Source organism: Oreochromis niloticus, linkage group LG2 (genome assembly GCF_001858045.2).
Source record: "Oreochromis niloticus isolate F11D_XX linkage group LG2, O_niloticus_UMD_NMBU, whole genome shotgun sequence".
Classification (NCBI taxonomy): Eukaryota; Metazoa; Chordata; class Actinopteri; order Cichliformes; family Cichlidae; genus Oreochromis; species Oreochromis niloticus.
The window spans coordinates 16,666,781-16,680,015 of NC_031966.2; the positions used below are offsets into that span (position 1 = coordinate 16,666,781).

General features: G+C 42.6%; 1 protein-coding gene across 1 annotated transcript; it reads left to right on the forward strand.

Moving 5' to 3' along the window:
* Window positions 1–491: 491 nt before the first annotated feature.
* rab11fip5b (RAB11 family interacting protein 5b (class I)) lies at window positions 492–12,367 on the forward strand. The gene is given in 7 exon segments (XM_005467360.4): window positions 492–1,346; window positions 1,348–1,478; window positions 2,972–3,501; window positions 5,052–5,646; window positions 6,265–8,751; window positions 9,615–9,750; window positions 11,060–12,367. Coding segments are annotated over 7 exon segments (4,386 nt in total). The 5' UTR covers window positions 492–1,100; the 3' UTR covers window positions 11,321–12,367.
* The last annotated feature ends 868 nt before the right edge of the window (window positions 12,368–13,235 follow it).

The window sequence follows — 13,235 nt, forward strand, 5'->3', positions numbered from 1 at the left end:
CTGCATAAATATGAGAGTATTTCTATCACAATTAAATAATGTAACCGAGATATCAAGGAATCAGTTTGTGGTAAACAGCGCATAAAATTAGGAAGTCTACAGCGTCTGACTTGTGTAAACTGCATGTATGACTGAGCGGTCTCTGAAATCCACTAGATGGCGCTGCAGCTCCAGGATAATCTCCTCGGGAAAGGATTTTTTCCCCAACTAATATCAATTTATTATTATTGTTGTTGTTTTTTAATTTTGATATTCGGAAGTAGAGCTCTCACAGGAAAAAGAGCTAGCAATATATTTTCATACATTAAAAAAATGTTTGATCACTTTTAAGAGTATAAATAGTTCAAATTAAAATACAAATATACTGATCAGTTTTCATTTGCCATTTACAAAACCTGATCAATTTGTGACATGGAGGCCCATATAACTGGTTTTACATTCAGCTTGCACTCAAATTAGACCTGAAGACTGGTTGGAAACAGGCGAACACACTAAAAGACAGAATAAACAGGATGAGCTGCAGAATATTTGGCTTTGACAGGAGGTTCCGCCCAGAAACTTAAGTCCATTTCCCGCATATTAAGCGAAGCTGCTGAAGCTGGTCTTTCTGGCTCAAACGCACTGACGGCGGCTCTGAGCAGAGCTTCTGCGTGTCGGTGGATCTGATGAGGCTTTGTTGAGTGTTCCTCTTTAATTCTGCGGCATCTCTCTGGTTGTCTGCGGGCCTGTGGAGGAGGGCGGGCCGTAAACGCTGGGCAGATTTGTGGACTGTAAACTAACTGATGCGACGTGAGCCGAGCATGGATGCTTTGAGCACGCAGCTCACTTAACGGGATTTGCATTTATTGAGTTATGGTAGTATGCGAAGCTGAAAGTTGAGCACAAGCCGAGTCTGCTGTCTGAAAAGTGACCTCGGATAAACCCTCGGAGGCTTGGCCGACTTTGGACATTTTCTGCAGAGGTTTTTTTTTTTTTTGCGCAGCGCGGAAACTCCAGCACAGCGTGAAGGGGGATGATCTCCTAATCGACTGATAAAACACGCCACTAAGAGAATTAACGACTGCTGTCGCACACGCAGGGCCCCTTTGTAGCGGTGCAAGATGATGTCACTGATAGATCTGGACGATGATCAGAGATGGGTGCCCACTCATGTGAATGTCACCGTCCTCCGCGCAAAGGGACTGCGAACCAAGGGCAAGCATGGCAGCCGCTACCTCTACACCATCATCCAGGTGGGGAAGGAGAAGTACACCACCGGCCTCGTGGAGAAGGCGGAGGTGCCCGTGTGGAACGAGGAGTGCTGCTTCGAGCTCCTCCCCGGGATCCTAGAGGATGGCGGCCGGAGCGCCTACCCCCGGGGAGCGGGACCTGGTCCTCACGGTCATGCACCGAGTGCTTATCGGACTGGATGTGTTCCTCGGTCAAACCATTATACCTCTTGATAAGATATTTCATGATGGAGTGTGTCCAAGAGACGAGTAGGTTGGCTTTTAATTAGTGCAACTTGCATGCCAAACGTGTTGTTGTTGTTTTCAGTTTAGTCACAAAGAAGTGATGTGTCATTTTCTTTTTTTGTCAGACTATGACAAGATTATGTTAAATAGGTTTTCCAGGAGAATGATGTGCAACTTTCAGGTCTTCATTAAAAGCATGTAGTTCATGAAAGATCTTGGGGATAGTTTCCATCTCACGCAGTAGTGATTGTCATGTGCAACATTACAGCCCAAAATGCAGCAGCTCCTTCCACAGGAGACTTTAGCAGTGAAATCAAATGTGCTGTTTTTGCAGGATGACGAAGAGGTTAGAAAGCTGCCAAGCCTTTAAAACTCGTTAAACGCTGGCTCTTTGGCCTCCTGTCCCAGTACAGAGATACTCCAGCAGCAGTTCCCACAATGCACCGCAGAAATATGAGATGAGATGCAGTTTTCACTCAGATCCATTGTAGCCAGAAGGCCTCCGTCTTTATCCCACATCATTTCAAAGGAAACATAATAAGAATACATTTTCTCCAACTTGTAGGAGAATAAAAACATGACCTGTAAATAGGTTCCCACAATATTTATCTCTTTCTAGAAACCCATTAACGCTTATATTCAGGATAAGATAAGAACCAGTTGAAGTGGAAGGCCAAAATATTGGCCAAACAAGACTACAGTTCCTCTACATGAAGTGTATCGCACTAAGTGCATTTGTTATAATCAAACCCACTGTCTTGGCTGGCCAAGCTGGAGAACCAGTATTTCTGGGGTAGTATAGAGTCACAATCTCTGCAGGACTTCTGCATCCAATTGTTGGCTGTCAAGTTGTCACAAAAGCTCCAGTATTATTTTATTATAATGCTTTTTTCAGATTATGAACTCTGCCTTCCTTTTTTAAAACAAAAGCTGTTTATCTTTACTTTTTGCTCGGCTGTGGCACAGGTGGCATAACTGGATACATGACTTTCATGTGATACTCTTCCACTATTAACACTGAAGAGCAGAATGGAGTAAAACAATACAGCACATCTGGCTTTAATTGTGGCTTCTCCGCCCTCTCGCCTTTCTCTCTACGCTCTGTGAAGCTCATGCTGGATCCCTGCTGTTAGTTTTGGCTCTGTAACATCTTCTCTGGTCAAGTCACAAGACTTTAGGAGGCATGAACAGAGGAAGGATTTTATTAGTTTACCTCTCATGTTGTCCATGTCTTTTTGTCCATACATGCATGCCAGGTGTAGGTGGGTAGATCTGGAGGAATTTGAGTCATGATCTCCTGCTCTGAGGCTTACAAAACAGTTTTTCCAAGGCAGTTTGACACAATCCCTGAACCAGTATTTTCAGGTTATGTAATATTCAGAAGGGCTTGCCAAAAGGAAATGGTTGTTTTTGTTTTTTTGTTTTTTTGTTGTTGTTGTTGGTAAAGTTCCTTTAACCAGATATCGTAACAGTATCCTGCTCACGTGCTGTATTGGATTTCTGTTTTACTTCTGCAGATGGTTCAAGCTCAACTCGAAGGCAGGAAGAAAGGAGAAGGAACGTGGCCAGCTCCAGATAACAGTCCAGTTCACCCGCAACAACATGACAGCCAGTATGTTCGACCTCACCATGAAGGACAAACCTCGCTCTGCGTTTGGAAAGCTCAAGGATCGTGTCACAGGGAGGAAGAGGGGGGACATGGAGTCTTCATCAGCCATCGTGCCGGGCCGTTACGCTGCCCTTTCGGGATCCCTGGGGCAGCCATTTGGAGAGGAGAGCGTAGGGGTGGTGGAATCACGTGACGTGGAGGTAGCAGAGGAGAAGAGGAGCAAGATGAAGGATTTCTTCAAAGGCAAGCTGCGGAAGTCGTCTGACACCAGGTCGTGTTCGTCTCTGGCTTCAGAGAGTAGTTTGTCTTCCATGGCCAGCGATAACCTTGGCCCTCCACCCAGTCTGGATCTGCTGTCAGACCCTCCCAGTTCCCCCATCTACACTAGCAAAGTGAGGGTTGACTCTCACTATGGGGAGACAGATTTAGCAAAAAAAGGTAGGCTTTGAAATAGTTCAAGTGCATAACACAGAATTAAAGAAAAAAACAAACCTTTTTTTCTGTTTTATAGCTGGTTAGCAGCCATGCTACACAAATTCCACCTACTCTAACATCACAAAAAAAATTATTTTTATTGAACAAAAGTCAGATGAAAAAAATCACATTTATTTGAAATATACAGCATTTTTAACAAACATGGATTTTCTTTAGATTTGTGTGCAGCGGCTGTACTGATCATGACATGGAACACATCGGGATCTGATAAGTCTCGACCAAAAATAGTTTTTTTGAATGACCTCCATATCTCATCATACATCTTAGTAATCTGTATCTCTCCTCATAAACGTGGCTGTTTTTTTGACAAAAAAAGCACAAAAAAGGGAGCAGACAGTTATCTGTATGGCATCGCTACTTAGAAGCTAAACAGCCCAAAGTTTCCCTGAAGGATGGTGCAAACACAAAACTTAAGATATTTGTTGACTGGCTTCAAAGGCAATTCCAACTATGTATGGACCATCGTCTAGATATGAGTAATGCCTGATATCAGCATATGATTAAATACAAATAAGTATTTGATACATTTTTTATATTTTTCAGTCTGGATTGTGAAAAACAAATGCAACCTTAAAATGAACTGAAAAACTGACCGAACTTTAAATATAACAGTTATTTTTAATAAGTGGAAATAGTGCAAATAGTGACCCCCTTAAGTCCAATACCAACTGATGTCACTAAGTGCTGCGTTTCCTCCCTTGAAAGTCTCTGCTGGGCCTTTACTGGAGCCTTTAATCACTGCTGGTTTGTGGGTCTATCCGCATTCAGCTCTGCATTTGTTTATCAAACTATATTCAAGAAATATTCAATTTCTTTGCCTTGAGAAACTCTTGGGCTCCTGCTCTTCTATCAGCAGTCACATCATCAATAAACAATAGTGACACAGTCCTGGTGGCCAAAATACATGCCTGTGTCATGTATGGTATGCTTCAGATCATGAGTCCTCTCCATACTTTTCTCTGTCCTTGGGTTTTCTTTTCACTCTCTCTGATAGGTTTACTTACGTTTTTCAATCAAATGATCATTTCCTTCGCATTCATCAATATCTCAATCGAATTCATGGTGAGAGTTCCCGTTAAAATGATACCAAATGCACGTACAACACTTGGAATTAACTCCGGATTTTTTATCTGTTCAATTTATGATAAAATAACAAGAGAACAGGCCTCAATCAGTCATGTAACTGCTTGTCAATCAACTGTCCAATTACTTTTAGGCCTCAACTGTATCAGGAAATAAGAAGGCATTTACCATCCTGCTTAAATGTTCAGATATAGTGTGATCTTTGCTGCCCCTAGTGGCAAAAACTCAAACATTACCGCTTTAAACCAAAAAAGCAAGAAAAAAGAACCAAGGATCATCCTCAAAATACAGATTCGGATACACAGCGTTATACAGATACAAAGCTTTGTTTGTCTTCAAATAAAAACAAAGATGTATGAAAGAAGTCCTTATTTAGTTTTATTAACCTGTTTTTCCCATCTTTTCGACAGTGCTCACCAGTCAGCACACCACAAAAGTTCTCACTCACAAGCGCGCCTTCAGCGATGAAGCTAGTAAGATCACAACGGCCTTCCCTCGAGCCAATCCTGCAGTCGAGTCACTCAAGGGACAGACCATGACTCAGTCCCAGTCATCCTTGTGTATAAATGGAAGCCATGTCTATGACTCTGAGCCATCGACCCCAAAGAGCTCTGGAGCGCTCTCGTCCAAACTGGTTCTGCTGGAAAAATGCTCCCCGCTCTCTCGCTCGCTGCAGAATCTCACCAAAAGAAGTGAGGACAAAGCTTCCTTTGCAGAGGGCCGACGCTGGTCCTTTGACAAACTGAAGAAAGAGGAAAAAGAGGAAGAAAAAGATGCTCAGGCATCGTCTGCTTCTATTCAAGAAGCTCAGATAGGGGGTTGCGCTGTGACGGTCTCCTCAGCTGCTGAATCAGCTGACAAAGGAAAGAAGCTAAGAAAGACGTTATTCTCTGGAGGAAGGAGTGATTCTCTCCCATCTAAGTCAGAACTCAGCCATGCTGGTTCCACATCAGAGGGGAGGCTCAGAGGCTGGTTTGGCTCTAGTGAATCCCAGAACAAACCAAGGTGAGTTGGGCTCATTTACGACCTCGTGTCTGCGCTTCAGACACTTTGATGATCCAGGCACAACAGAGGCCTGTATTCAGTTGGGTGTCCTGGGTTCAGCGTTCACTCTTCTGCCTGCTCATTTGAAAATGGAATTGATTTAAATCATAATTTTTTCCATCTTACAACCATGCTGTGTCATCACCTCATGCTATATTTTCCACAAACAGCACTCCTGCATTGCCAGTTTCTCTACCCAGAGTGTGTTTCTTTCTGCGAATGGTTTTGAAAAAGGATGTGAAGAATATCATTCCATGTTGATATGAGCTCACCCAACAGAATAGCTGCCAGTGCAGTTGGTGCTTGAATGGCTAAGTGCGATAGTTACTTTTCGTTGCTTGATTATTTTGCAGGTGTGCTTTGCTTCTTTGTTTTATTTTACGTTACTCTTTCCATAAGTCTGTCATGAACCTTGTGAAGTTTAAAGACTGACGTTAAGCGGGAATATCCCTCTTTTTGTTGAGGAATATCAGCTTGTATTCTGGTTATCTTTTCTGTTTTTGTACGAACAATGTTCCCCATCTGGTTACCTGGCACATCATTAACTAAGAGGACTATTGTGCCCTATTTCCTTCACAGGCTGGAAGTTTCTCCTAAGGTAGAACGCAGCTCAGATGTACCCCCTCCCCTCCCTCCTCGTTCCCCTGTTCCTCCTCAGTGCTCCTCTCCCTCTGCCTCTCTCTCCGGTCATGTCTCACCCGATGACTGCAGTTACATCAATGTCTTCACCCCTTCTTCCTCCCCCTCCTCAGCCCCCATCTCCCTTTCCAATCCTTTCCTCCCACGTATGCAGCGCAATCCCTTTTTTGAGGAGCTCATAGCAGAAGAGTTGCAGAAGTCTCCTCCTTTTGAACCATGCTCCTCTGCTGGCTCATCCCCCTTTCATTACACCACTCTGCCTGCCCAGCCCTACACGCCCACTACTCCTCATGAAGTTAGCGCCACAAATATGGCTTCCATAAAGCGGGAGCGCCCAAGGGCAGTAGCTAGGCAGATATCACTTCCTGCATTATCGCCCAAAGTGGCCTCACCAAATTCTCCCAATCACTCTGCCCCTTGCTCCAGGTCAGAGAGTACTGGAGAATGGGATGACTCATTTGATGCCTTTGCCTCTAGCAGACTCAATTCCCCGAAAGTTTGTCCTCCCCAAAAAAAGCCGACGACTAGCCCGGTTTCATCTCGTAAACGTAGTTATCCCCTGGCCAATAACAGTAACTATGCACAAGAACTGCAAACATGTAATGAGGAGCCTCCACCTTTGCCTCCAAGGAGACTTTTAAGAACATCAGTGAATGAGATTTATTCTGATGGCTGGCTGCATAGAGGTCAGGAGCTAGCTGTCCATAAAGAAGCCTACCTCCTCTCTCAGACCGGTGTGGCCTCACTACAGCGTGGAAGAGAAGGAGAATGTAAAAGAAACAACATATCTCCTGACCCGCACACAAGCAGCGAGACCAGCGAGTCCCTCAGCCTGAACTCCCAGTCGCACACAAACGTTACTTCTCCGGGGCTTACGCCAGAAGACAAGCTCAAAAAGTTCAAATATGAACCTCTGGAAGACGAGACTGATTGCTGGGGAGGGATGCTGTTCGAGCAAGACTTGTACGGACGTGTGTGTAGAAGAAATTATGGACAATGCAAAGTAAACAGTCATCGTTTATCGCTTAACGCCGAGGAAACTACGGGAATTAAGACCCCGTCTAAGAGCTCAGGGCCTAAAATGCTTCTCGATAGTGAGATATCCGTTGCAGATCTTTTGAAAATGTCGCCCACTACTCTCTCACATGCAGATGCCAAGGCGCTAGGTATTTCTCCCACTCCAGGAGAAGACATACTGGAAACGAATCTAGCAGAAACTCCATGCACCAACAATAACATCTCTTTCTCGCTAACTTTAGGAGATCTGAACATGAATGTGAATAATACAGACTTTGGTTTTATTGATTCTGATGGGTCTTCGCACTCGGAGGTTGGCGATACCCTGAAAAGTGGGACTTTACAGCAACTGCCTGAAAATTCACAGGTGGCCGTGTACCATTTGGAAACCAAACCTGAGGAGATATTTACTTTGAAGGACACTTACATCCCCGAGATGAATTCTTCATTTGAAATATCTTCCAATAAGCTGTGCAAAGTAGCTCCAGTCAGCCAAGACAATTGCCGTGATTATCGAAGTGAACTGAACAATGTAGCACCGCTTGGTAACTCGAGGGTAAACAGCCGAGAAATGACTGCTTTGATGTCACAAAATCAAACCTGTGTTTTACCAGCTGCTGAATGCAGAGAAGAAAGAAGAAATGTCTATGATGATTTTAACCAGACACAAAAGGACTTTGATGAAAATTGCAATAATCAAGCCAAGATAGGTAAACCTAACCAGCCGGAGTCATTTTCAGGGGTAGTTAGTGCACGTTTTAGACCAAAGGGAGTGTCCCGACAGAGCAGCAGCGACAGCCCAAACAGCCAAAGCAAAAGTGGAGACAGAGAGTTTGAACAGTTTTTATGTCTTGTGCAAAACATTTCAGAAATCAGTGAAGGACCGTCATCATATCAGCCCTCTAAATCAATTCTTTCTTCCTCGTTTGATTTCGATAAACAGGCAGGTTTGCTTGAATGTAGCAACAATAATGACCAAACGTGTCACAGAGACTCAAACACAACATCGGCTATATCTTTAAAAGGAAAAACAGCAGCGTGTCTTAAAGAAAACTGCGTTACAGGAAAACCTTCTGAGATCAGTTTTGAAGACCTCCACGCAAAAGTAGCGCCAAACTCGAGAAACCCTTGCGAGGCAAAGATTGGGCAATCTTTGCACGAACCCCCTTTTTCTCCCTCCATCTTGTCTGCACTCTCCCTGTCAGCTGATACACCTGTCTGCTGTCCTCCGTCCATGCATCCCTCAAGCGTGGGGCCGAGTGCTGGAGCCAGCACTACGCTGGCCGTGGCCCCCTACACCTCCTCCTACTCTACCACCTTCACCACTGACCAGCCCCTGGTCGCTGCACGCCACTCACTTTTGCCTGAGGAGACACAGACAGCTAGCAACCTGCCCCGTCAGGAGAGCAGGTGAGAATCCTCACACTAGGACATCACCTGTGTAGCTATTTACAAGCTGTACTAAATTAGAAGACCTGACAATAGCCATGATTTGCACATATATAACTGGGATGTGTTGTTGTTTTTAACTCTTTGGTTGCTGTGATAGTTTTGTTTCCTGCTGGTCCGGCTTGCTTGTTGTTGAATGCATTTGCATATATAAGTTCTGCCTTCTCATCCAAAGCGATTGGATGATTACTGCTGTATTGCTCTTGGCTTTGCTGCACATTTATGTTATTCATCTCATGTTTCAGTTTGTCGTTGCCTATTGTATTTTGATTTATTTCTTTATTCTCTTTTTGCTTTTTCACACTTTGCTGTGCCTAAATTTAGCTAGTTTTTCTGCTAAAGAGTAACATATGTAAACAGCACCAAAAAAGTGTGGCTTAATGTAGTAAAATATGCATTTTTCTAACCTTATTCACAAAAATATTACATTTTTGTACTTTTGTCATGTACAAAAGTAAGGCAGGCAGCCAGAAGCGTCATTGGTGTTGAGCATTAAACATTTATGAGACTCCGAAATCAAAAATGTGTTTTGTGTCCCAGCTGTTCTTGGGAATGGGGTTAGAATTTTTAGCGGGACTCAATAGAGCTCAAAGAAATTACACTGAAATTCGATCTGGACAGCTGCAGCTTTTCATGCTGTGCTCCAACCTTTATTTTAAATGTTCATGTGCTGCATATCTTTCCTTCAAAGAGTGAGGTCTCAGATGTGGTAAACCTCTCTAGCAAATGCCAAGCTATCATTTGACTTGGACTTGGAAAACCATTGAGAAGCAGTTATGCTGAACCGGTGTGGAAATGCTAGTGCTCACCCCTTTGTTTTTCAGGCCTCACCCAGTGAAGCCAATAACCTCTAGCCAATCAGAGAAGAAGGAGGGTCGTTCAGTTCTGGAGAAGCTCAAGTCGACTATCAACCCTGGACGCAGCGCTCATCAAGTGACAGCTGAACCTGAGAAGAGTCAGGTACTGCTAAAAATACTTCTCTGTCATATTGGGATGAGGAACTCTAGAGCAGCGGTCCCCAACCTTTTTTCCGCCACGGACCGGTTTATGTCCGGCCGGCCTTTAAGGTGTTGCGGATAAATACAACAAAATAAAACCAGTACCGATACCAAAAAAAAAAAGATTATTCATAACACACGGGAAAAGACCCAGGGAAACCGAGTTAAAGATAATAAATTTCACACACAAGCCTCAACTCTCGCGGGCCAGTAGCAAACAACTCACGGACTGGTACTGGTCCGTGGCCCTGGGGTTGGGGACCGCTGCTCTAGACTGTTTGAATAATACATCAGGGCACCACAGGAACAGTGCACCAGCTGCTTCCTAACACCCCCCTGTTAAACTGAAATCGCCTTCAACACTAGGAGAGAAATACTGATCCCATTACGCCTTCTAGGTGTGGCATAATTCTTTGACCCAGATAAGCATTTCGCTTGAACACAAGTGTGGAATTAATTTCATATCTCGAACTACTTACATGAGCATATTATTTGTTTCTGCAGGAGAACTTTTCTCTTTTACGTTTCTGCATCTGTTTAAGTAAATATGAAATGTTTCAAACTGCAGAGGATTTAAAATCACAGTTGTACTCAAGCATTTCTCGCATCGGGGAAACTTGACCAGCAAATCAGCAATATGATTTTGTCTTTTTTAATATAACACTGGATAATGTCGCCCCATGTGTGGTCAGTTGTTGGTCAGAACTTGGCTCATAACTGTTACATTAGTTTCTAATTCAGCATTTCAATTTTCAAAACACTGCACGAGTCTGACTTTGTGCAAACAGTGGAAGAATTAAGTCATTAACCTGCCATATTAAATCACAGAAAGCCATTAGGTTTGTGACTGTTTAACGCTTCCATGAGCATTTATTGGCACCAGCAGTGCACATGGCGCTAATAACTGCACTGCAGGACCATAACTGTTGTGATGACCTCATTGTTTCCTGTGACTCATGTCATTTTTTTTAACCACCTGCAAATGAAAATGTCCCAGTTTAACTTTTTAACACAGGGATCTGTTAATCATCAATCGTTTCAATCACATTTGGCACAGAAAGAATAGTTTGCCTTTCTTTCTGAGATGCTTAGAGAGCGCTGCCTGGAAATGTTTAGGTTAACATAAACACAGTGAATTGAGTTCAGACGTAAACACATTTGCTGTCACGCCCAGAAAGAATGTGAATTAATATAGTTAATTCCTCTAAATATGATTGTTTACAGGTAGTTTTCACATATGAAACCTTATTTTCCTTTGTCCTGTCTTGCAGGAGGTGATGGTGGACAGGTCAGCCCAGTACCAGCACCTGACTAACATGGAGCTGATCTCCTTGCTGCTGCAGCAGGAGATGGACATGCAGAAGCAGCAAGCGGCCTCGGAGCAGCAGGAGGCCCAGCTGGAGAAATGTGAGGCCGAGCTGAAGAAGGTCAAGTCGCAGGTTCGAGACCTGGAGGACTACATTGATAATCTGTTACTGCGGATCATGGAGCAGACGCCAACGCTGCTTCAAGTGCGTGCTAGGCACAAGTGAGGACAGTGCTAGTGTGTGGTTGGTGTATTTCTGGCCTCTAGGATATTGCATTATTGAAAGTTGTTATTTATGGATGGGAGTATGTAACTGTTCTGGAGGCAGATCTCCACCAAATCCGATCTCACAAACATCCAGGTCTTCTCACTGCTAATACTGCCCTGTTGATGTAGACACGATATTACCCAACATGCATGCTGGTTACTATCCCAATTTGGTACAAACAGAAAGCAGACAAAGCAGAAAAAAAAAGCTTTTATCAAAGCAGAAGCAAAAAATTCTTTTACTCATGCTTACTAGAATGCATTAATGTAGTCAGCTGTTGTCAATTTAATCTTAAAGTCACTGCTTTCACATGTGCTTAAAATAAAAAAATAGGATACAGAAAAAAAATTCTGGAAATGTTTTTGATGTGCTCTGGTCAAATATGATGTTAGCTCAAGTAACACTTTAAAAAATGTAGGATTTACAGTCAGAATTAAATTTTGACACAAGGCTGTTTTATCAGTCCCGTGAAATGATGAATCCACGGAGGTTAACTTGAGCTAACAACATATTTTTAGATCGTATTTAAGAATAAAGATTGTAGCAACACATAAACTGCTGCTTTGCAAAGTGGATTATATTAAAAAAAATGACTGTTTCTGCATTAACATTGCTGTATGATGACCAAAAGAACAACATTTATGTTTGTGTCAGAAAAGACTGAAGAGGATAAAGACTTACAGTTTGCATTTGCAATAAAAATACTCTGTTTCTTCAGTGCTCTCCCCCTCTCCTGGAATTTTACAGGCTAAAATAATCAGAATGTTTTAATATATTTTTAAGCTTTTGTTGTCTGTTTATGTTGAAATTGTAACATTTTACTGTAGGGATAACAGAGTAAACATTCAGTAAATATGAGTATTATAAGTTATTTCTATCAAATAAAGTTTGTCATAATAACATCATACCTAATGCCACTCTAGTGTGACTGTAGCTACTTGCAATGCTTTACATGACCGCAGTACTGTAATATAATAAAATAAAGTGCACATGAGCCTAACTTTCCACACTCCTTATGTTGTTTTTGCTACTGATCAAAGTGCAGTTGGCCTGCAGAGTGACAAATCAATGCCGTCCTGCAAACGGTGCTTTATGTGGTAAGTCATGCAGCAATGCCTATTTTCCCCGCTAGAGAGCACTCCTGACTTTACAGCTTTGGTGGAAACCTGCTGGTTCAGCAGGGACCTCTGCAACATTTGAATTTGCAACTTCACTAGAAAATTGCATCCATGACTCCACAGACCAGGCAAACACATCCCTTTGCAGGAGTGACGACGTAATTGTCCTTCTGGAAGTGTTGGTTTCAGGTTGTGACATGCTGGATTATAGTAAAATATGAAAACAAAGGCTTTATCAGGTTTGGCACAGTTCCTGTTTAGAAGGAACAGTCTGTACACACAGAAATGGGCTCACAAAATTTAGCAGATAAAATGTAATTGCAGTCGTAGAAGGGGTATCCTTATCTTTTCCTTATGTAATAGTAGAAGATTGCATTTAAAATTTAATTTTAGGGGAAAAACAAATAAAGCTATATGATGCATATTCACAGTGTTCTTAATTAAGTAACCCCTAATCCTTAAACATTATAGGGAAAAAATGAATGCTTTGAAAGTCACGCTGGAAGTGTCATTTATCCAAATTTATTATGCACATTTCGCTCCATATGCCACAGTTGGCTTATTTATTATTTTTTCTCAGTTTCCTCTTATTTTTTTTTTCCATATGTATCAGCGTTATAAGAGGAGAAAAAACAAAATCTCTTGTATTTTTCTGGCTGTTTTGAGATGGAAGTAATTTCCTAAGCGGCAGTGTCTTGCTTCTCTCCACTGCATGATAAGAGGTAATGAAAGTGTCCAATGCGGTGACTGATAAC